General features: G+C 38.2%; 1 protein-coding gene across 4 annotated transcripts in view; it reads right to left on the reverse strand.

Moving 5' to 3' along the window:
• Nucleotides 1–23,042, reverse strand: part of ADAMTSL1 (ADAMTS like 1) — a 391,950-nt gene that overhangs the window by 93,966 nt on the left and 274,942 nt on the right. For all 4 annotated transcript variants that reach the window (XM_071424947.1, XM_071424948.1, XM_071424950.1 and 1 more), the window contains 4 exons: nucleotides 20,517–20,591; nucleotides 17,429–17,586; nucleotides 3,435–3,546; nucleotides 2,675–2,813 (listed from right to left, as the gene is read on the reverse strand). In XM_071424947.1, coding sequence (XP_071281048.1) covers nucleotides 2,675–2,813; nucleotides 3,435–3,546; nucleotides 17,429–17,586; nucleotides 20,517–20,591 — 484 coding nt within the window. The remainder of the gene's footprint in view (nucleotides 1–2,674; nucleotides 2,814–3,434; nucleotides 3,547–17,428; nucleotides 17,587–20,516; nucleotides 20,592–23,042) is intronic.

Here is a 23,042-nt window from a genome sequence, read left to right on the forward strand (position 1 = left end):
TGCTATGTAGGGATTAAAAGGCACTCAACACGCGTATCACGTGTTCTGTGACACGAATCACTGCTCTGACTTGAATGAACAGTATATGTGGCTGCCTCTACTTAACCTGGAAAATAAGCATGTATAAGTTGCATGTGTTTGATAAATAACCATCCACATACTTTCCCATGTTTATTGAGACTAAGCTTTTTTGCTATTCATGATGCCAGCAACACTGTTTATTGCCATAGTAAGCAGAATAAAGTAACCATTTCTATGCACTAAACCTAAAGAGGCAACAGGCTCACACAATACTTGTGGTATTAATTTAAACTTTTCTTACCCTTTGCTGAAAATTTTAGTGTTTAGTGTTTTGAGTAACCACTCTCAGTTCCTTTATTCAGTGCCCCTATGGTCTTCAATGATTATTTTCTGTGGCATTCATTAACACACCATAGGAACAGTCAGCAACCACTAATCAGCTATGCCTCAATGGAACTGGGTTTGCCAGGAAAAATTAACTTCTTGGTTTCATACTGGTGAAGCAGAGCAGCCCCCCACACAGCACAGACACTGCAGAGCCAAGTCGCCCTCCTTGTCCACATTTCTGACCCTGTGTTTCTGCTTCACCTCCCTCTTCCCTACTGTAAGAAATCATCAGGAATCCAGAAGTTACCATGGATTTCCTCTGTTGTTTTTTTGTTATTTTTTTTTTTTTCATCTGGGTTGTTGGTTCTTGAATTCTTTACAAAGGCACTTTTGAAAATAGTAATTTGAAATTTGGCAGACGGTGAAGATGTTTCCAAAAAGCCGGGTCCTCTGGGATGGCATAGCTGTATTTCTAAATGACTTCTCCCTCCCCTTAGGGTCTTTATATCAACAACTTTGCCTTGTTATGTCTTATATAAAACAAAATTGCTTCCTGACATCTGCCCAGCTGTTATTTTTTTCCTCTTTCCTCTCATATACCATGCAGTCATCGGCATCACCATTTGAGAATATGTTATTTAAAATCATTGAGAAAGTATGGAAAATACCCACCACAAAAATTCCAGAGGCAAATTACATATTTGACTCAGAAGTGTAGGTTTAAAAAAGTAGCATCTTAGAATTAAAAAAATAAAAAAAATAAAGGAGCTACATAAAATTACCTTCATTGAGACTGTGATAGGTTACTCTAGAAGATAGGTTCCATATTGATTCATATTTTTCAACAATCCTTTTCCTGAAACATTCATGTTTTGGCCTTCTACCTCATCATACCTGGCTTCTACTGACATCTGTCTCTAACAAATGTGCTTAAAGGAGGAAAAGTGCAATACACTGTAGGTAAAGGTGTCTTCTATGACAAAGAAATCTGAGGGTTAACTCCAAAAAAGTCAGTGAACTTCAGTGAAAACTTCCTATGAGAAGTAAAACTTATCTTTGCCTTAGAGTGATTTGTTCTGCTATGATAATGCCTAGCTACTCTAAAGCTGGTACATCTGGTTTGGGCAGCAACCATCCTCAGTCAGGTGGATACATAGCCCCACAAGTTTCTTAAGTATCCTTTTACTCATCAGGACATTTCTCTTTGACAACCTCCAGAAATCTGAAGCAACACAGCAACTTTTTCAGTAACACTACCTTGAACTCACAATATTGAAGTTGGTAAGAAACAAGCCTAAAGGGAAAGGAGCTGGTGATAATGGTGGCTTTAGGGCATCCTTGTCCTGTCTGTTGGGTAATGCTTAACCACCTTTTGGCAAAGCCACACAAGAAGACCAAAAGATTTAGATTACACAAATAAATGCTTGCTGCTTATTGAGTGGCTGCAGATGGACTCCCACTGACGTTCAGGGCAATCAGTACAACAAACGATTGTTCTTTTTTGTGGTTTTCTTTCTTTTCTCATACATGAAAAATCTGACTATCTGATCTTACTATTTTTATTGTTAATCTTCTGCGGAAGAATGCACAGCAAGTTCCACCATAATACCAGGAAGAATATCTTTACTGTGCAGTGCCAGTGAACTGGCACAGATTGCCCGGAGAGGTTGTGAAGTCTCTCTCACTGGGGATGTTCAAGAATCATCTGAACATGATCCTATGCCATGTGCTCTGGGATAACCCTGCCTGAGCAGGGTGGTTGGACCAGACGACCCCCTGTGGTCCCTTCCAACCTGACCCATTCTGTGACTCTGGGGGCAGCAGAGATCAGACTTTCATTCAGGGCCAAAGGACATTGTTAACTAGTGCAAAATCACTCATTACATTTTACAAGCTGCCATAAATGCAAGCAGGCTTTTCATTAAGGAGAAAATTAAAAAAAAAAAAAACTCATAAAAATTGTTCATCTAAGTGTGATGACAATAATTTTCCGGCAAAGAATTTTTCCATCTCACTAACACTTAAGAGACATGTATTCAGCACATGAATTCAGGGCATGGGGATGGTATCATGGAGAATTTGTTTTCTCATACTTGATAACAATAATGAGGCAAAATACATTCTGAGGGGAAGAAACAACCATTTCAAATCAGTCTTTGCTCTATGAAGGTGCTAAATAGGTGTTCTACACTGTGCATTCTTAGAATGAGAGAGAGGTTGAATAATGTATGATAAATGACATGGTGAGAAATAGCAACAGGAATATTCTCCTACTTTGTTTTACCCCTTTAGAGCTCAGTCTCCCTTAAAATTAAAGCCAACTGACCTTGCAGGACAAGGATCCAGATTACACTCTTGAAGTTTTGGCTTTGGCTTGATATTTTCAGGATAATACTGACAGTATTGATCTGCTACTACCCGATTGCTTCTCAGATCAAAGCACTCAGCAGATGTCAGTTGATAACCTGCAATACAGAGAGGAATAAATAACATGAGATGTGATATTCTTCCTGTCTGGCTCTGAAATGTATCTAAGTTCTGGTTTGGAAAAAAGAAGCTAATTTTAGCTTGCTTCAGTGCTTTTGGACATAACAGATGTTGTTTTACAGGCCAGATTGAAAACAGCAATGCAAATTACATGTAGTAGGAAACAGAAGATAACCAGTATGGTCAAACAAAAATTCAGAAGTCTAGAAAAAGCAAAGAAAAACAAAGGCTGAGGTTTCTTAGTCACCAAGAATTGTGCCCTTAGTTTCAGTATAGAGAGTAAACCTGCTGGTAGGAAAAGGGACAAATGGAGACATCTTGTTTGACGAAATCCAGGCCCAAGTCCTGTCAGCCCTTATGTCTGACAGCTATAGCATTAAATGCAGGTATGTAGCTATCAACATGTCCTTTATCTACAGAGTCTGGCACAATGCTGAAATCTACAGGCTACTACGATGTTGCTAAATCCCTCCCTTCATTTAGTTCTAATTATTCAAATTTTTAGATTTTGCCATTTTTAAGGTCCAAAACTCAGGGCAGCAGCTGGGAAAGGTCATCTATGCAGATGACAGCTTTGAAATACAGTGGTAATTCATTACCTCCACCACAGGATGCTGAACAAGGGAAAAAATCAGTTTCCCTCCATCTGTGAATGATCGGCTGGTAGAAGATGAACTGGACTGAACTGTCAGCAGCACCAGCATAATGGATCTGAAAAAGAGTTAATATCAAAGAGTGAACCTAACACAAATGCTGTGAAGAAATATTCCACCAAAAGCATCTTGCAGATTCAAGACATCTTGAAGCGTCATGAAATACCAGATGTACTTTGCAATAGGAAAGCTAAATACAAAACCAAGCATTGATTGGTGGCAAAATCTTGGATTCAAAACACAGTCAAAGAAATTTCTGGGCATAAACAGTGACCATTTTGAGACCATGTTCTGAAATAATGAGTACATGGCAAATGTATGATTAGTGCTACTGAATAATCTTATAGGGACAGAGCATATGGACTGGTGCATCAGAAAATTACCTTACCCCATCTACTGTCCCTGACACATGGACATAGATTTTAGATCTTTAATGTTTCTCAAAAAACATTTTCTGAACAGTTACAATACACTGGATAGTACAGAGTAAAACATGTGAGGCTGCACTGTGAAAAATAATAAACAGTATAAAAACTTTTTTTTGCCTTTTTTTTCCCTGAGGTGAGGTCTTTATTTCATTCTCCTTTGTGGCACTGTCATTATTATGAAGTTTGTTCTTCTGCTTATTTTATTTTGCTTGTGAAAATGCTTCCTTCAGTCATAGGCATGGAATCTTGCCTGGGGCTAAGTGCATGTCTGCAAAACTGTCCTTGGAGCCTAAAATCCACCCGAGCTGAAAAGCTAGCATGCTTTCAGTACTAGGTGTGCTGAATGGATGTTCGCCATGAACAAGAGTTTGTAGTGCAAGAACTGCAATAGGAGAGACCTTCACACTGGTAAAGCAGCACCACTTGCACCCTTGCCCAGTAAAAAATCCTTCCTGTTTGATATCTATGCTGATTATTCCAGTTATGAGGGCTTCAAAGCAGGTTATCCCCTATTCTTACCTTAATACCTCAGCATGAACAGCTGGAAAGGGAAGAACAAAAATCTGCTACTGAAAACCTCTCCTATTTGATTACTTGTCCTAGGACACAGTATTTCAGTTGCTACTTGGCATCTCTGCATCAGCGGCATAATGCTATCACAGTAGAGAAAACTGCCAAATCACATCTAGAAAGGATGGACCCTAGTCCAAGACAGTACTGCTGCTCTCAGGAGCAATCCTCCCACTTTTTTTTCCAGACAGCTTAAACTGTTTGACCACTGCCTCCTTTTACTTTTTTTCCTCTCATGTTTCAAATGGGTCTCCTAGTTTTGGAAGCACCATTTTTCCCTTACTCTTCTCTCTTTCCAAACACCAAGAGACACTGTCAAATAATGGTCTATGAAACAGAAGCAAAAATATAACAAATTGAGATGAACTTTGTAACCTAGGTTGTTTGTTTTGTTTTTCCCTGTAGACAGACAGCAACATGATTACAAACCAAGATATATCTTGAAGAGCAGGAGGAGGGCAAGAATGTTGATGTGTGTATGAGGTCTGGTCCACTGAGACTGAGGCTGCCCTTTTCTAATTAAACAGTGATGTCAATTCTCAAAAGGAAAAAAACCCAAACCAGCTGTAGCAATACAACTGCTTCAGCAAATGGGAGGCCTTTTGAACAGATCAATATTGTTTGAATGTGTGTGTCAGAAACAGGATACTTAATTCCTTGTGCGGGGACGGTGCATTAATTACACACTTCAGAAGGGTCTTTCCGGGCTCATGAAAGCTTCAGGCACTCCTGGGAAAAACGTTCTCTTGTGCTGGAAGCCATCTGGGGAGGTCTCTGATCTCAATGTGCAGGAAAGGCATTCTCTGGGGAGAATTCTGCTTTTACTCTTTGTTTTTTAAGGATCATCAGTGATTCCTAAACTCAGATCTACTCAGCAGTGAATCGTTAAGAACAGAGCAAGAGCTCACACATGGGCTACTATAAAATGAAGGGGGAAAAAGAGTTTACATTGGAAAAAAAAAAATCAGGAAGAAAGAAGAATTCCTCTCTCTCTGCAGACTATTCCTGCATATTTGGAGTTATCTGTCTGTTTTGACACAGAGAAAAGACAGATGTACCTTTTTTTCCAGTTTACTGTGGAAGTCACTAATACAGCCATAATAACAACATAGGTGGGGAAGAATTACAATGAGCCACAGTCATAAGCTCAAATTATACATAATAAGCAAATAAAAGAAGCATACACAATATTGTATATTTTTGAGGGGTATTGTAAGCAGAAGAGGAAAAATAACTTGTGATTCCACATAGCAAAAACTTCATTTTTGATTTTGTTTTAGTGCTTGTTAGAGTTAAGATCTTTATCCAGGAAAAAACTTGAGCTACTTGAGCCCTGAAAAACTCAGAGTGAGAACTGATAGCTAAATGCTGTAAGAAATGCTGTGGTTTGGCTGCACAAGGCCAGCTCCCACACATTGAAATACTCAGCTCTGTAATATGATGAAATTTTTTACCCTTGCAGTATTAGCAATATCCTTGTAGCTATGAGAAGTTCCAAAGATCCAAATAGAGATGGCCATCACCTGAGACTCTTAAGCTAGTCTTCTAAATAACAATGTGTTTTGCACACTTAGAGAACTGAACTAGAAAAAATAGCAACTGATGGTTATATTTGCAAACAAAATCCTATCTAAAGTTATTAATAGCTGAAGTCAGAAGCACCCCGATCTTGCAGAGCACTCATCCCTGCATTTGTGCATGGCAACTCCCCAGATATCATCCTTGCCTTCCTTTAACTTTCAGGGGAATTTGGAGCATTCCTAACATTAGAGCAGCACTTACCAGTTTCACAGAATCAGCGAATCACAGAATGAACTAGGTTGGAAAGGACCTTTGAGATCATCAAGCCCAACCTAAGACCTCACACCTCCTCATCTAAACCACTGCACGGAGTGCCCTGTCCAGTCCTTTTACAAGTATCTCCAGAGAGTAACTCCACCACCTCCCTGGGCAGACTATTCCAAAAAGTGATTCCCTTAATCACTCTTTTAATGAATAAAATTTTCCTAATGTCTAGCCTAAACTTCCCCTGGCACAGCTTAAGACCTTGTCTTCTTGTTCTGTCACTATTTTCTGTCACCTTGGCCTTCTTGGCCACCTGGGCACACTGCTGGCTCATGACCAGTTGGATGTCAACCCTAAAGAATGACACCAGTCATCTGTGGAACTGGTTAATACTAGAGTCTTCAGAATATCCACTGTCTAGCCTACAGTCACTATCAACAGAGATAGCTTTTTTCTCTGTTGAAAGACCTTGGGAAAAAAATATCTCTTTTAGACTTTTTTTACACTGATTTCTCTAATTCCTGCCTAGGATGCTGCAAGAGAATTACAAAACTGTTGCTCAGCAGACTTGGTTTGGTTCATGTCACAGAAAGTCAAAAGAAAACAAGAAAATAAAAATTTGAACACAAAAGGTGTGTAATCTTTTTGAGATATTCTGACCTGCTCTTTGAACAGGAGACTGCAACATCTGACTTCACCCTTGCACTTTTCTGGTTTTTCCTATAGCTCCAAAATTTTATTAGTTCACATAAAACCAAACAAGTAAAGTTCCCAAAAGCCAAACCATTTCTTGCTTAATTTTGGCAGTGTATGCCTGAACCATTTCTTTTTGTTCTCTGAAGAACATATGGCCTGACCTACAAAACCACAGTGGTTTACTTGGACAGTTTCAAAATTTAATCAGCACTTTATAACCAGCAGTCATAACCAAGTAATTATTAGTGTTACTTGTACAGCTCAGCCATGAAAAGTGTATTCAATAAAATGTTCTCATTGTATGCAGCTGGGGGTAGATGAGGAGGAAAGACACCATTTCTTTCTTTTGTGTGTGTGTGTGTTCCAAAATGGGGACAGAGAAAGGGAATTATTGTTTTGTACCTCAGAATCATAGAATCACGAAGGTTGGAAAGGCTTCCCAGATCATGGAGTCCAACCTTCAACCAAAAACCACCATGCCAACTAAACCACAGCACTAAGTACAATGCCCAGATGTTTCTGGAATATTTTTAGGGATGGTGAGTCCACCACCTCCCTGGGCAGACAATTTCAATGCCTATCTACCCTTTCAGTGAAGTTCCTCCTGATGTTCAACCTGAACCTCCTCTGGTGCAACTTAAGCCTGTGTCCTCCTGTCCTGTCAGTGACTGCCTGTGAGAAGAGACTGACCCCCACCTGGCTACAGCCTCCTTTCAGGCAGTTGGTAGAGAGTGACAAGGTCACCCCTGAGCCTCCTCCTCTCCAGCTCCCTCAGCTACTCCTCATAGGACTTACTCTCAAGGCCATTCACCAGCTTTGTTGTCCTCCTCTGAAAGTGCTCCAGCAAATTTTGTCTTACACAACTTGATCTGGTCTGCTACGAACTGGCTCCATGCCATCATGCTTATTAGATAATTTCTAATGGATTCTCCCATATAATGATCTGGTCTGCTACGAACTGGCTCCATGCCATCATGCTTATTAGATAATTTCTAATGGATTCTCCCATATAATTATTCTGATTCCGATTCTGATCCTGAATGGTTTTGCAAGTTCCACATACCAAATCATCAGACTGATACTAATGAAATTAATGAATGAGAAATCTGACAAATGTAATTTTGTGCTTCTCATGTCAGTATAAAAATACTCTACCTAGAGTGCCTCAATATTGCTGGTTGTACTGCTGGTTCAGTATTGCAAGTGATAACTTGTGCTGAAAAATAAAGGAGGATGTACAAGAGATTTGTTGCTGTTAATAACTTGTTCTTGAAGGAAATAGAAGCCATACATTGTAATGGGAAAACAAGTTTACAAGACTGTTTAAAATAACATAAAAAGCACATAAATGTAAATAATGAGAGATGCTGAAGGCTTCAAGCACAGGTTTTAAGACAGCGCTATCCCATAGAGTATCCCACCTATGAGTTTGTTTTGTCATTCCCTTGCAATGCTGAAAGGATTTCTGCCCTCAAGGTCCAGGGAAGATATCTACTGTCCTCTTCTGCATTCATGTCCCCTGACTGTGATAGTCCTGTGTTGGATCAGCTTGGTTTTAGGGCAGTCCCTCTTATGAAAATCAGCTCCATCTCTTGCTTGTCAATTTAAGCCTCTAAATCAACCAGAGAAATCACTCTGAAATTACCTTGTCACTGATTTACATATTTTACAAAGTATCTCTGACTTGGAACTTGCTCACCCCGCCTCAATCTGGTATTAAACAGTATTCCTTCAGGTGATAAATCTGTTAAAAAGCTTTTATATTAATTCTCTCACAAAGCCAAAATAGAAAACTAGAAGGTTCAAATCTTTCACCAGTTCCATTATTCTGCCCAAAAGAAGAAAAAAAGAGAAAATCACTGCAGTGGATTAGCTAGGATGGCTGGCAGTAATGGAACCTGCAGTAGCAGCTATAACAATTAACAACCTATAGAGAATCCACTAGTAAGTGCAACAAATATGGATGTTCCTCAAATGAGAAGACCAAAATTGTTCCAAGGAACAAAAGGCAACCCCAAATACACCAAAACCAGACGTGTTGCATCTCTGCTTTGATACCAACATCCCAGTCATTGTGGAAAGACCATTTCACCACTATCAACAACCAGGGTAAGAGAATTCACCTTCAAATAAGCCACCTTAATCATCACTGCAGAATATTTATGAAACTTAATTTATTAATGGCAATAGCAAATAAGTCAATGTAAAAAGATGATCCTATAGTGATAAAAATAAAATTAACTAATTGAAAGGGCATTTTTTGCCACACACACAAATTATTAAAATTGTGAAAACTGAACAAGGTTGGCAACAGGCCTTCATAGCGCAAAAAAGTGACTGATTTTTAAGAAATATAGGTAAACAAAAATTACAGAATAAGAAAAGAAAAGAATTACAAATAGCATTTTTTCAGAGCAATATAAAATTACATGCCTAAGAAACTGTCTCTACCACCTTAAAATCTGCCAGTACATTTCAGATGAGCAGCATTTTAAAGAAGTATGTAAAATTAATGGTAACACATCTTCAGATCCAAACAGCATCCACCCAGTAATTTCAAATGATGTACTGGTTGAGCACAGGAACCACAAATCCAAATCACATTTGATCATATTCAGTCTACTTACATGCATAAACTGTGGTTTCAAACACATAAATATTGATAGAAATTTTTAACAGTTTTCAGAAGGCGCAATGCGCAATGACTAATGAACAAAACTTCAGTCCAATACCTTCTATCTCAGTTACTGGGTGAGTAGATAGAATGCAAAAAGAAACAACTTCAATAGTACCCTGAGAAAGATAATTTTCCTGAGCACTTTGTCAAAAAAAATAAAGGTAGTTTTATTATTCTAGATTTTTTCCTAGGTCCCTCACCAAAGGTCCTAGACAGATCCTCCTAGAAGATATTCCCATGAACTGATGACTGGGTAACAAATAATGGTCCAATAACCTGCTCTTGCAATGGATGAAGGACTGTGGAATCCATCAGGGATACACGCTACGGCATGAGATGTTAGCCAGATGCACAGATGAGCAGGATAAAGGGTCAATCATGAGCTTATCAAGTTTGCTTATGAATGGTGCCTAAAATGGAAACCATCTGTGAAAGCACCCAAAGTTTTAACAGACTAAAATTTGAGTTCAGTAAAAAAAGAAATAACGCCTATGGGAAACCCCAATTAATTATATATGCTAATTATTTAAAAACTGTTGTCCACATTAGCTTTTACTATTCAGAATCATAATAAGGTTGTTTTAGATATTCTTCTGGAAATATCAGCTCAGGATGCAGCATCAGTTAAAAATATCAATAGAATTTTGCAGAAAGCAAGAAAAACTGAGAGAAAAGTACACAGCCAGGTAAAATCTGTATGTCCTGATTATTATGTGTACAGAATCATAAAACTATTAAGGTTGGAAAAGACCTCTAAGATCATCCAGTCCAACCACTAACTTGACACTGCCAAGTTCACCACTAGACCACATCTCTAAGCACCACATCTACTCAGTTTTTGAACACTTTCAGTGAGGGTGATTCCACTACTTCCCTGGGCAGCCTGTTTCAACATTTAATCAGCCTTTTGGCCATGAAACTTTTTCTAGTGCTCAGTCTATAGCTCCCCTGGCACAACTTTTGGCCATTTCTTTCTGTCCTATTATTTGTTACGTAGGAGAAGAGACTGACCCCCACCTCATTACAACTTCTTTTCAAGTAATTGTAGAGTCTAAGTTCACTCTTTTTCAACATATATATTTATGTAAAAATATATCTTCATATAAAATAGACATTAAATAATTTTATTACATTTTATTAAACTATAGATCTATAGACAGGACATTTATTCTTTCAAAATATCCATCTATGTAATTAAACACTAGTCACAAATTATATTTTTATGTGTATTTTAAAAATTGTGACTCTATAATCACATTGAAACCAGGAAAAAAACAGAGAATGGAAATAAGAATAAACTTTTTATGGAACATCTTTGATAAAAAGTAAAGATTAAATCGAGTAAGACATAAGAAAGACACCAATCTGTTGGAACAAGTTCAGAGGAGGTACATGAAGATGACCAGAGGGCTGGAGCACCTCTCCTATGAGAAAAGGCTGAGCCTGATGCCTTATGATTTTTGTCTTTTTTCTTTCATATATTCTCTGTGTTCTTTACACATATACTTGTAGCTTTGTAGCCTATTATTGTAACTTGCCTTCAGTATTTTCCTAAGCAGAAAGACAAAGCAAGTTCCAAAGCCCACATCCTATCTTGGCTCTTTCTGGGAATTGGGGCTAAAAACCAGCTCTTGGAGACACATTTTTATCAAAAAAAGCTTAGGCCTATCTAAGGGGGAAGGATTTAGAAGGGGCTTGGACTGGGGGAGGAATTGCATCACCACTGGTGCTCCTAATCTGTGATTTTTGTCAGGTTAATTTGCTAAATTTCTGTATACAGTATTCTGTAATCTGTATTCACCCTGTATGGGTGGGCTTTTGTGGACATTTTCCACATTTGCCCCTGGACGTCTCCAATAAAGACCAGCCTTCATATTACCTCCTACATTAATATTATCTTGAAAGTGTGAGTTGTTTCATTTTTAGGTTCTTAAGGCATCAAGACAGTTGGGGTAGTTCAGGCTGGGGAATTTGCTCCAAGTACACCTTCCAGCAGCCATTCAGTACGTAGAGGGGCTACAAGACAGCTGGAGAGAGGCTTTTGACAAGGGCATGTAGAGACAGGATGAAGAATATTTGTTTTAAACTGGAAGAGGTTATATTTAGTTTAGATATTAGGAAGAAATTATTTTGTGTGAGCATGGTTGGACATTGTAAAATGTTGCCCAGAGAAATTGTGGATGCTCTATCCTTGGAAATGCTCAAGACCAGGCTAGATGTAGCTTAGAGCAAGCTGATCTACTAGATGGTGTCCCTGCCCTGGCAGCAGAGTTGGAGCTAGAGAATCCTTGAGGTTCCTTACAACCCAAACCATTCTGTAAGTCTATGCAGACACTAGGAAAGAGGCAAATTATGATGGCAGAGATATCAATTACAGAAGTAAAGGAGAAAGGAGCTAAACAGTGGTAATAATTTCCTGTTTCTCAGAGTGGAAGAACCAGAAAGAATCAGTGAAAGCATTAAACCAAGTTCTGAACAATGAGATGTATTCCTCATTTTACACAGTGTATTATTCATTAAGGAAATCACTGCAAGGCCTAAAGGTCAAATATATTTATTAGGAAAATGATTATGTTCTGTGGAAGGGGCTAACAGTGGGCCTGTTAGCTAAAGGAGTGAGAAGAAGCTGAGAAGTAGAAGAAACTGATAAGGAGCTCTCTCCAAGGCTGTAACCAAGGAGACCGAGAGAAGAGAGATAGAAGAACTTTGCAGCTGGATGAAGCATTTTTAGAAAGTTAGTTAAGTCACTATAACTTCTCACCAATAGTATTATGTTGATTTATTGTGGCCAATAGTAAAGATAAAAGAAGCATAAACAATTGGAAAGTGTATAAAAATCAGCCATGTTCAATAATAAAGTGTTGCCAACTGAAACTGCTTGTAGTCTCTGCTTTATGTCGTGACTGCCTCGACAGCGACAATGTTCTACATACTGTTAATTGAAGTAATTTATAGTGAACAGAAAAAAAAAAAAGGTTGATATGAAATAAAAGCTGTACATTGTTTTGAAAAGATCTAGGTCATGGTTTTCCATAAATTTCACCTCATTTGCCAAGAGAGGAGAAAAAATAATTTTCTTGAACTTGTCACAAGATCTAGCAAGATAATTAATGATTGCATCTCTTTTCAGGCTGGTCATTACTTGTGAGTTTAACCTAGAAATTATTACAAAAATTGTATATTTTTGGATATGAGGAGATCAGATTGGGTGATTTTTATGACTATTACTTGGAAAAGAAGCACTGAATATAAACATTGATAAAAACCATTGATACAGACATGCTTCCAGCTAAATCCCATCTGCAGTGCGCCAAAATGATCTCAGGAAGACACATATCTCAAGAGGTACTTTTCCTTTAGAACAAATTGACAATGTTCTATGTATCTCTTCTAGATGCACAAAAGCTGAATCAGTTACACCAAACTTTAACTATTACTATTTCTGTGTACTAAGCCTTAATTCTATCTCATCTACTTCCAGGAGCACCATCTTAATCCCAAACTGTCAGTGCTTCCACAATTCACCACTTCCCACCTAATAGGAAGCCTTCTCCAAATATGAGGTATAATGTCTTCGGGAAACATCTGCCAGCATCAGAACTAAATTGCACAGAAGATCTTTACTGTCTTCACTCCCAATCCTCATACGATAATACCTCAAATATCCAACAGTATGTGAACCATAAACAGTAGCTCTTTGCTGCTTGAGCAAATTTGCATCATTTGGCCTCTGCCTTAAAGCCAGTGCTGAAATAAATTATTTCATGCCACAAAGTAAATCACTGTGTGCTCCTTGCTCAAAGTAACATTTAATCCAATCCTGGCCCTAGACTGACAAGGCCCATCAACCTCTCTGCCAGCTGGCTGCCTGTACATTCATTATCTCCTGCATGCCCTTGCAAGTCCCAGGAAATCTAGACTAAGTCCAACCTTATTTTCTTTTGCTAACCTGGACTGTTATCAAATGCATTTATCTCACCAGCACTTTCTGCCAGTGCTAGATTGCAGCTGAGCCAACAGCTGTCTGGCTAGCTCTAGAGTTCTGTGTAATTCAGCATCCACTTTGGAGATGCATTTTATGACTTTTTGGACAATTGGTGGCCAAAGCACTAATTTCAGCAGTAACTCTGCCCAAGTGAACCCAGTCCACTACATTTCTTAATCAGCTAGCAGCACACCCCAGCCACCAGCACACAAAAAAAGAACCAGACAGTCTCTCCTAGCAGCAGCACTTAGCCAAGGCTTGTCAGTCCTAGCACTACAAAAAAACAACATCAATACAATGCAATCCTAATCTAAATACCTCTAAAAGCCTCCAGACGAACATTTGTGCAATTCAACTTTATGCATCCCTCATGCAAAGGGCTTGGTCTGGGCAAACACTACGACTACATCATCAATACTAGGGATTTAAAACCAAAATAAAAATAGTCCAGCCTAGATTTAGGCCTACAATTATTTATCCTCCAAACCAAACCCAAGCCTAGATAATGCCCTTCACTAGACCCTGTTTTAAACTCAATGGTCTTTGCTGGCTCACACCTCAGCCACAGGATTAAGGCCCTAGCTGTGCAACAATCAGCCTGTGAAGCAGAGTGCCAGCCTCACTCTTCCTGGCAGCTGCTATTGGTGGTTCCTGTAAGCCTGGCACTAATGCATTTCATATTTGCCACTAATGCATTTCATTTTTACAGTTATCAGGTGATGTCTGCTCTCATTAAATGGCCATCTGTAGATCCTGTCTGACAGTACTGCCTCATCCTGCTCAAAGGAGAGCAGATGCATGACATGAACTGAGTAACCCAAGATTCTCCGTTTAGGGTCTGAAATGTACACTACCAACAGAGAAGATTTAGCACAGAAAAGTGAATTAACATTACACCAGCAACAGAGCAGATCAGGGGCAGCTCTGCCATAAAGGGCACACCCCCCTGTGTGATATTACTACTCCTATCTCTAGAGCACAGAAACAGATTTCCAAATGAAAGTGGACCTTAATTTCTTCAGGATTATGTCAAACAACACATTTTTCTTACAGGAAAGAAGCATTTCTGTTCATGAGACCCAGAATTTTGTACTGAAAACATCAAAACAGAGAAATCATCAGAATTTAGGAAAAGTAGTTCTAGTGGGACTTAAGCTTACTGGCACATTTGCCAGGTCTTTTGCCTTTCAAAAATTAAAGTTTACAGTGGAGACTTATAATTCTCAAATGATCAGTATAAAAAATAAGAACATGAAAAGCTTTGCTCCTGCTTCAATTTTGTGATAACAACTTTTTTCTTTTAAATACAGCAGTTTTACTGAATTATTTCTACTATTTACACATCTTGTGAAAAGATTGCAAAGAGTTTTGCACAGGAGGAATGTACCATTGATTATTACACAGTAAAGAAATCCAGTAATTATACAACTCAGCTCCTCCAGGAACAGCATGAGGTTTCTTCTTGCAATTTTAAAGCACTTTGTGTTACCAATAAGGAAAGTTAAGTGTCAGCTCTCACATTGAGAGAATTATATCCAGGTTCTAACTTTACCTGTCTGAATAAGAGCATTCAGGGTCAAGTGAAAAGCATTACAAGAATAATTCTGGGAACAATGATTCTAAAACTAGAGTTCTGCTACATCTACAAATTCATTTAGATCTGTTTGCATAAAAATCTGCCTTGGCCCAGGAAAGTAAATCTTGGCACCCAAAGAGATCCCACTTTGTAAAGAAAGCTTATTAACACCACAGAGAAATATTTATTCTGATTTTTTCAAAGAAAAGTACTTTAACTTCAAAACCTGAAGGGAAAATCATCATGGATAAAGCAAGTATGAAAAACAATTTCCAAGCCTGACATGACTGAGAGGTAGCATCTTGGATTGCATGCAGCTGAACACCCATCTGTGCATGCTTATATCTGGTAAAATCTAACAAAATAAACACCCAGAAGAAAAAAAACTTGTTAGAAAAATAATTTAATAGTGCAGAATAATATCTGTGTTGCATGAAGTAATAGCCAAAGTATCTTCTATAGCTGTTGATTAAAAATGAACTGTGATTCAAGAGAAGAGAATTTTTTAGTGCCTCATCCAATGTAAAATTTAATTCTAATCTTAGAAAAGATCCTACAACCATGAACAGTGGGTTAGGGGTTTTTGGTGTCTTTTTCTATATCCAAAAAAAAAAGACAACAGATTTAACACCTAATGAGTCATGTTACTTTGACTTTCAAAGGTACAAACACATAGCAGAACTCAAAATAATTTCACCTCAATTCAGCAGTGTCTGTGTTTCCCATGCCTAGCCAACTTGTACACTCACATTGGTTGGACTGTCATCATTTATACAGAGTACTCCTTTGATTTAACCATCACTTTTTACCTTGCTTTGATAGAGAAGGAAATACAAGCACTAAGGGATAAAGGTATTTTCCCTGTCATAAAAGACAACCGTGGAAAGATAGGGAAGAGAGTAGAACTCCCCTGTTGCCATTGCAAGACAATTGGTCTATGTGATTAGCTGTTTCCCACAAACATATTATAACTAGTCTGCCAGACATTCACAGACAGCAGAAATAAAACAAAGTGAGAAATATGGTTTACATTGCACTGATGTTTGCCATCTCTGTATCATCTGTAAAAGAGATAAATGAGTTTTAGATATTTTGAATTGAACAGTGTGACTGTGGTCTATTTTAGCAAGTCATCATTGTTCTGCCATTCAAAGAGGAAGGAAGATATTCCTTAGTCCAGGTTTCTCCTTGTGAATGAGTTCTGAAAATTTTAATTTGCTTTTTCAGCTGCTAACATACCACAATGGACAGAGGACAATCTGCAGGACTGTGCTACTTCCCAAGCTAACCCATTCCAGCACAGCTCAGCTTAACCCAGAACAATCACTTAGGACATTTTCCAGTTCACTGTTCAAACCTCTAGCTGCCATTAGCTCTAGGTTAAAGCAAATGTCATCTGCCTCTGGGGCTCACAGTGAAAAATTTACATAGTCCTGGACATGATACAGGTTTTGCAGTTTTACAGCTGAAATCCTTCAGGTTCCTTGGACCTACTGGAAAAGGATTTATTTTATTGCAACTCCCAAATGTTCATTTTTGTATGTTTGTTTTCCCACAGAATGTTTGCATTGCATCCAGCAATGTGTTTTATATTACCTGGAATACCAGAAATGCTCTAATGGGAAGAAACAATTTTCCTCCTTTTGCCAGTGCAACTAAAAGCAGAACTTCAAAATGATGCCATGACTTCTCAAGCAAAGTTATCCATTTATTTTAGAGCTTAGGGACTTTTCACTTTCTTTTAGTCTTCTGTGCAACTACATTAGTATACACCCAACGAACTATGGGCCAAAGACATATCTTTCCACTTATCACAGACAAAGATAACTGCATGTCATTGATTTATAAGTACCTCAGTAGTGCATATAGAAAGTAATCTGTCTTTTCTTGAAATGAGTTCATCGTTTCTTTTTAGGGCATGTATTGGCTATGCCTTTCTTGACATAAATGCAGTCTCTCTCTCCTTAGGAGTTTCCTGTGAGGCTTTCATCAGACATACAACCATAAAGAATTACATGTAGAGTTCAAGAGATAGCCTGGATTAGGCTTTGTGATAAACATCTATGGGAAAATTAAGACCTAGAAAAATCTCTTTCATCTTTCTAGCACTTCTTGTCTTACTTTATGTTTATGTTCTTACTTTATGTTCTTACTTTATATTCTTACTTTATGTTCTTACTTTATGTTCTAAGATGTCAATGACCAATGACCAATGACCCTCACCTTGATAGTAAAGTCTGCAGTGAGAGGCCCAGATATTCTTAAGATCTCCTTGTCAGGAAACTTCTGGAAATCAATGCTAGAATTTTCTACAAGGAAGGAGCCAGTGGTGCTGAGGCTGTTTTCACTCTTCACACCTTGGAGAGTCTTAGTTTCCAAATCTGACAAACAGAAAAAAAATGTCAGGAAACCAGAGCATTGCAATTTGAATTGAGAGCAGAAAAAAAAAAAACCAACAAAACAAACCAAAAGAACCCCAAACAACAGCAAAAGTTAGTAATATTGCAACTCTTTTCCCATAGTTATTCACATTTGCACACTTTCCTTTTCTTTTTTCTCTTCCATCTGCTTTTTGTCTTTGTTCAAACCTTGGACTTTTAGCTCACATTCCCCTTCTCACCCATAGGTCATGTTTTTACTCTCTTCCAGACACACTAATCCATTCCTTGTTAGGCATATTTGCTGTTGTTTAACTCACCCTCAGTAAGTCACGCTCCTATGTGGAGCGTGACTCAGACCTTGGCCCATGAGCACTGCTAAGTTGCTGTACCCTCTTGCAGTTCAAAGGTGGGTCACTAACCATATGTTGTTGTGGTAGACGTTTAACTGAAAGCAGGATATCCAGGAAAGAAAGATCAGTATGACAGCAATCCCATTTCCTCTCCAGAAGCAGTCTGACCCATCCCAGAGGAGTAGAAGGGGAACGTGGGCACTGAACCCTCCTGAGTTCTCCATCTATCTCTCTCTGTATTCACAGTTCCCCAAAAAGGCATTAATTCAGTTACTGTTTTGTAGTAGCTACTTCTGATTGTCATATTAAAAGTAATGATAATTCTTTAAATAGAAGTCAACAGTCAGAAACTAGGTCTGTTTCATCATGCACCAACTCCAGATTATGCTTTACAGCACATTCACCAATAAAACGTTTCTGGTAGTTATTTAAAAACAACAGGGTCTTTCATCATGAAAGATTGCAAAGCCACAAACCTTTCACATATATTTATGAACACAGGCAGAAAAACTCTATCACAGTGAAGCAGTTAAGGAATGCTATTAATCTATGATGGAGATATATTTTCAAAGACAATTAAAGAAAAAAAGTTTTATTTGCATGTATTGAGTTGCTAATTAGGGAACAAAAAATGCAATTGCAGTAATTTCACTGCTTTTCATTATGGATTAAGGGAACTAATTAAGGAAGGAAGTTGCCGAGGCAGTACACTAAGAATTTTCACTGTAATAATCAACCAAGGATGAATTCCTTGGTTTTCAGTGATACCAGTCTCCTCCTTTGTGATCCACTTGGCCATCTATTTGTTTTTGGCAAGGCTGCATGCATCAGGAATAAAGATGGTTTTAAGACTTGTGTATATATAATCAGCCTCCTATTGACTTCTCCCACAACCGAAGTTCACAGGGGAAAATACTCCCTCCCCCTGAAACTGACTGTAGCTCATACATATATAAAATCCTTTGATGAGTGAACAGAAAGATTCAAGGAGACATCTGAAACAAGAAAGAGATATATTTGGACATATTCATGTTTACACAGTGCAGTTAATCTAAATCTCAACCAGTGACTAAGGCAGACCTTGCTGATTCAAATCTTTTTGTAATGAAATATGATACGGCCTGAGTGAAGCTTTAGATCCATCTCTCCAGAAAATCTCATTTCTCTCTGAGCTGTTTTATAGCTCAATTTCACTGAAACAATAACAAAAGGACAAAATTTTCTACCTTGGAAGAGAATATCTATATAAGAAAAGAAGACAAGAGAGAAAGGAAGAGTGCATGTCATGTACTGGGAAAATAATATCAGCCATACTGGAGCAGCTCAGGAATACACAAAGGGCCACTTAAAGTTGACGTACATGCAGCATTTGAACTTTTAACAAAAACTTAATACATTTTTTTGCTTGGTTTATAACCTGTAATTTGCTTGTCTTTATGCACAGCTTTAAATCTGAAGAACTCAGTGTTTTCTCAACACAAGGAGGGAGCCATAGTACAGCCCTAGTAAGCCATCACTTATTTTGATATCCTGTATACAATTGTTGGGTGAAAGAAAATAGGAAGGCAGTGAAATGATTTGGTGTTTCACATCTTTGCTGACACTCGTATTTGTACCTACACTGACAAACACAGAAGACGTAAATTGTCTGTACAGCAGAAAATTCCTAAAGACTTTTGGAAAAGGGAAAGGGTAGCCTGACTTATCTTACAATAATTTGTGCTACTGAGAGGTCAAGCAGTACAGATTGGGGTTTTATTCTGACAGTAAATCATATTTACTAATACTCTAATATTAATTTCCTGCTGATAAGAAAGGAAGCAGCTTGTGAGCAGCTACTGCACTGGAAGATGAGAGAGAGGGGTACCAGGAACTTCTATGCATTAAATAAATGGATTTGCCTTCAGCTCTAGCAGAATATTCTCAAATCCTGAGACTCCTTCCAGGAAAGAGGGATATACAGCTTCTGGGATACACAGATGAAGCAGCCAAATGTTATAGCCAAATGATGGGCTAGCAGAACTCAGTGGTCTTAACTCCTTGGAGCAATACCACTGCTAAAGAACAAGGTTTCATTCTTGTATGCAGTTTCAGATCTTTAGTGTGATTTTGTGTGTGTATGCATGTGCACACACATAGTGTGAGTGCATATGTGTATCTAGGGGAGAGAGAAAGATCATAACAGAAATGTGTTAATGTCATGAGCAGCTTGGTGGCTGAGCTGAGCTGCAGGGAAGCTTATACTTTACTGTTCTCAGTATTTCTTCACTCAGTGGTATGTACTTTATTAATTTTAAACAAAAGCCCTTGACACCAAGTGAGCCAGCCAAAGGATAAGCAAACAGAAATGACGGAAAAATTATGGAGGGCCAAAGAACTCTGCACTGTTGGCCAAGGTCTGCTTTGAAAAGAATGTACCACTGAGATAACTGGGTCTGAGGAAAACTTCTGAGAGCAGGACTCATCTGTGTGTTGAAATCAGTAATCTGAGAGAGGGAAACCAGACACCACAGTGTAAACAGAGCACTGCAGGCTACCAAGGCTCTCTTAAACAAGGGTACACCAACTCCTTCTACTTACATAAATGATCAGGTCCTTTCAGCACGAGGCGAATTTGTCTACTTCCATAGGGAATAGCAACCACTGTATCATCCACTGTGGGAATGCAAAAACACATGGAGTAAATAAGCAAGGAAATTCCCATCTGTTTTAAAATAAGCATTGAAATAGGTGTTTACAAGGCAGTCAAAAGAAAAACCTTAGGATCAATTAAAACCACCAAGACTTATTACTAAAAATCTGGAAAAGGAACTAGTTAAATGTAGTAAGAACCTTCTGCTTAGAAGAATCCAAACCTGTTCATCTTATTTATCCCCAACTCCTTCACAACTATTTATGGTTTTCATAAGTAACTAATAAGTTTCTATTTCATCACAACTCCACTTAAAACTCTCAAGCATTTTGAATCAGTGTTTGTGGTAGAGAAGCATAAGCTTATTGTGATATTTAACCAGAATAGCTTTCCCATTTCTCACTTGACATTTTCCCACTTAAACCCCACAGCTTCTCCATGATCCCATCCATGATATGTGATGGTCTCCTACTGTTCTGCCCAGTGGTCTGCCCAGAGAATGCTGACCTGAACTAACCAGCACATTTCATTCACCTTTCCCTGTCCTTTCTGCCTTCTTCCCATGTAACTGGAAGTTGGGAAAGAAAAGGTATGCATGCTGAAAAGGATTTTTATGGGGAGTGAGAAGGTGATAGACGTGAGAGGAAAAACTCTCTTTCACTATTTCTTCATTAGAACTGCTCACATCTATGTTATGAAATGCCTTCTAGCAGAGCTACAGATCTGCTCTCAAAACAGTGTTTTTCAGGTGAGGTCAATTCAGACACTAAAAGCGTTTTATCTTTCATTCAAATATATGAGTTGGCATCTTACACTTCTGCCCAGACCAAACCGGGAAAACTCTTGGAACTCTGTTAAATCAGGATTGTTACTTACTAGCAAAATAGTTGTTGATGTTGTCATTTTATATCAAAAGTAGAGAGCCAACAGAGAGGGGAAACACTGTCAGAAACAGGAGCTTTTAAGCAATACATTCATTCATCCAAACCATATCTCAAAACCTGTGAACCAGAACCCTTTTAAATTTTAAATTCTGTAATGCAGCATAGGAATTCTTGACACTCATATTTCAAAGCTTTATGGGATGAAATACTCACACTTTGTTGCCTCTTACTACCCCAGAAGTGCGACAGAAATGTAAGCAGTCTCTTAAAGTGCCATAAAAGTTGTGTGGACATAAAGACCATTTAAATTTTCAGGTGCTTCTGAAGCATGTCCCATTTTCGAGTTCTGATTTGGTATGTCTTCTCAAACTATCAAAAATTTCAGTGTCTAAGTCTTTTGTAACTAGGCTTAAACACAACACATGTTTTGCTCATCCACATCTCTGATACCCCACTGATTAGTAAAGCTAGGAATCTTTCCTATCAATACATAACTCAAATTTTCTATTTGGAAAGACAAAGATTCAATTTCCAAAAAAAAATTTAAATACTAATATTCTAATACTGCTTTATTGGTACCATTCTAGCATTCAGATTCAAGATACCCAGTAGGATAAATTATTTTATCCATTTTGGGGAGCAACATATGTGAGTATGACATATCATTTTCCTGTATATATACAGCAGTTTTTGGACTGAGTTTGGAAAAACAGTGACTTCAATTAAAAAAAACCCCTAATATGAATGGCCTTTATGCAAGCCTTATTTAAAGACAGTCCCATGCCATTATTATATCTGACTGCCTCAGTTAAACACTCTGTGCTGCAGACTTACAACTCACTAACATGTCACAGAAAACCTGGACAGTTTAAAGCCCATGTGAACTTATATTTTCAGCCTGCATCTCCTGCCCCAGGATATTGCTAGGACTATATTTCACCTGATCTTGTAGTTGCTCTCCATTTGAAATCCTAGCACGCTTTTTGTGAAATGCAAAGCTCAGTGGGATTTATGCTTATCACAGTTCTTCCTGCTTTCACAAAGCAGAAGCACTGGGGATTCAAGGATAATTTCCTGAGGTTAACAGTGATAAGGAGGAGACATTTCCTGTGAGGAGACGTGAAACTGAACAGGCTAACATTTAGTCACAGCTCTTCCCAACAATAAGCAGAGAGACAGACTGTTGAGCAGCTGTGTGGAAAAGACACAAAATGCTTTAACAGGTGGTTGGTTTTCTCCGGAGACTGTGCACAGGGAAGCAAAGAAAGGTCCCAGATAACTGAGAGGACAGTGGCTCAGGGCTGAGAAGAAAGTTCAAGGTTTTAGGCAATAGTTAAATGTCATGTACATAAATCAGATTCCCATAAGAAATAAGTTTCTTCTAGTTTTGGATTTTTAATTTGGATTTTGGACAAATGGTTTGTCAGTTCTCATGATGAAAAATGGAGTTTTTTCTATCTCCCAATTACTACTGATATTCAGTAGAAATCTGGAACCACATATATTTTTGACAGCCATAACAAGAGTAATTAGGTGAATGTCTAGACAGCATTATAATTTCTACAAGTTGCTTATAAACTACTCTACTTT

This window comes from Agelaius tricolor, unplaced genomic scaffold (assembly GCF_023055355.1).
Source record: "Agelaius tricolor isolate 1412-34295 unplaced genomic scaffold, bAgeTri1.0.p SCAF_4, whole genome shotgun sequence".
NCBI classification, from domain to species: domain Eukaryota; kingdom Metazoa; phylum Chordata; class Aves; order Passeriformes; family Icteridae; genus Agelaius; species Agelaius tricolor.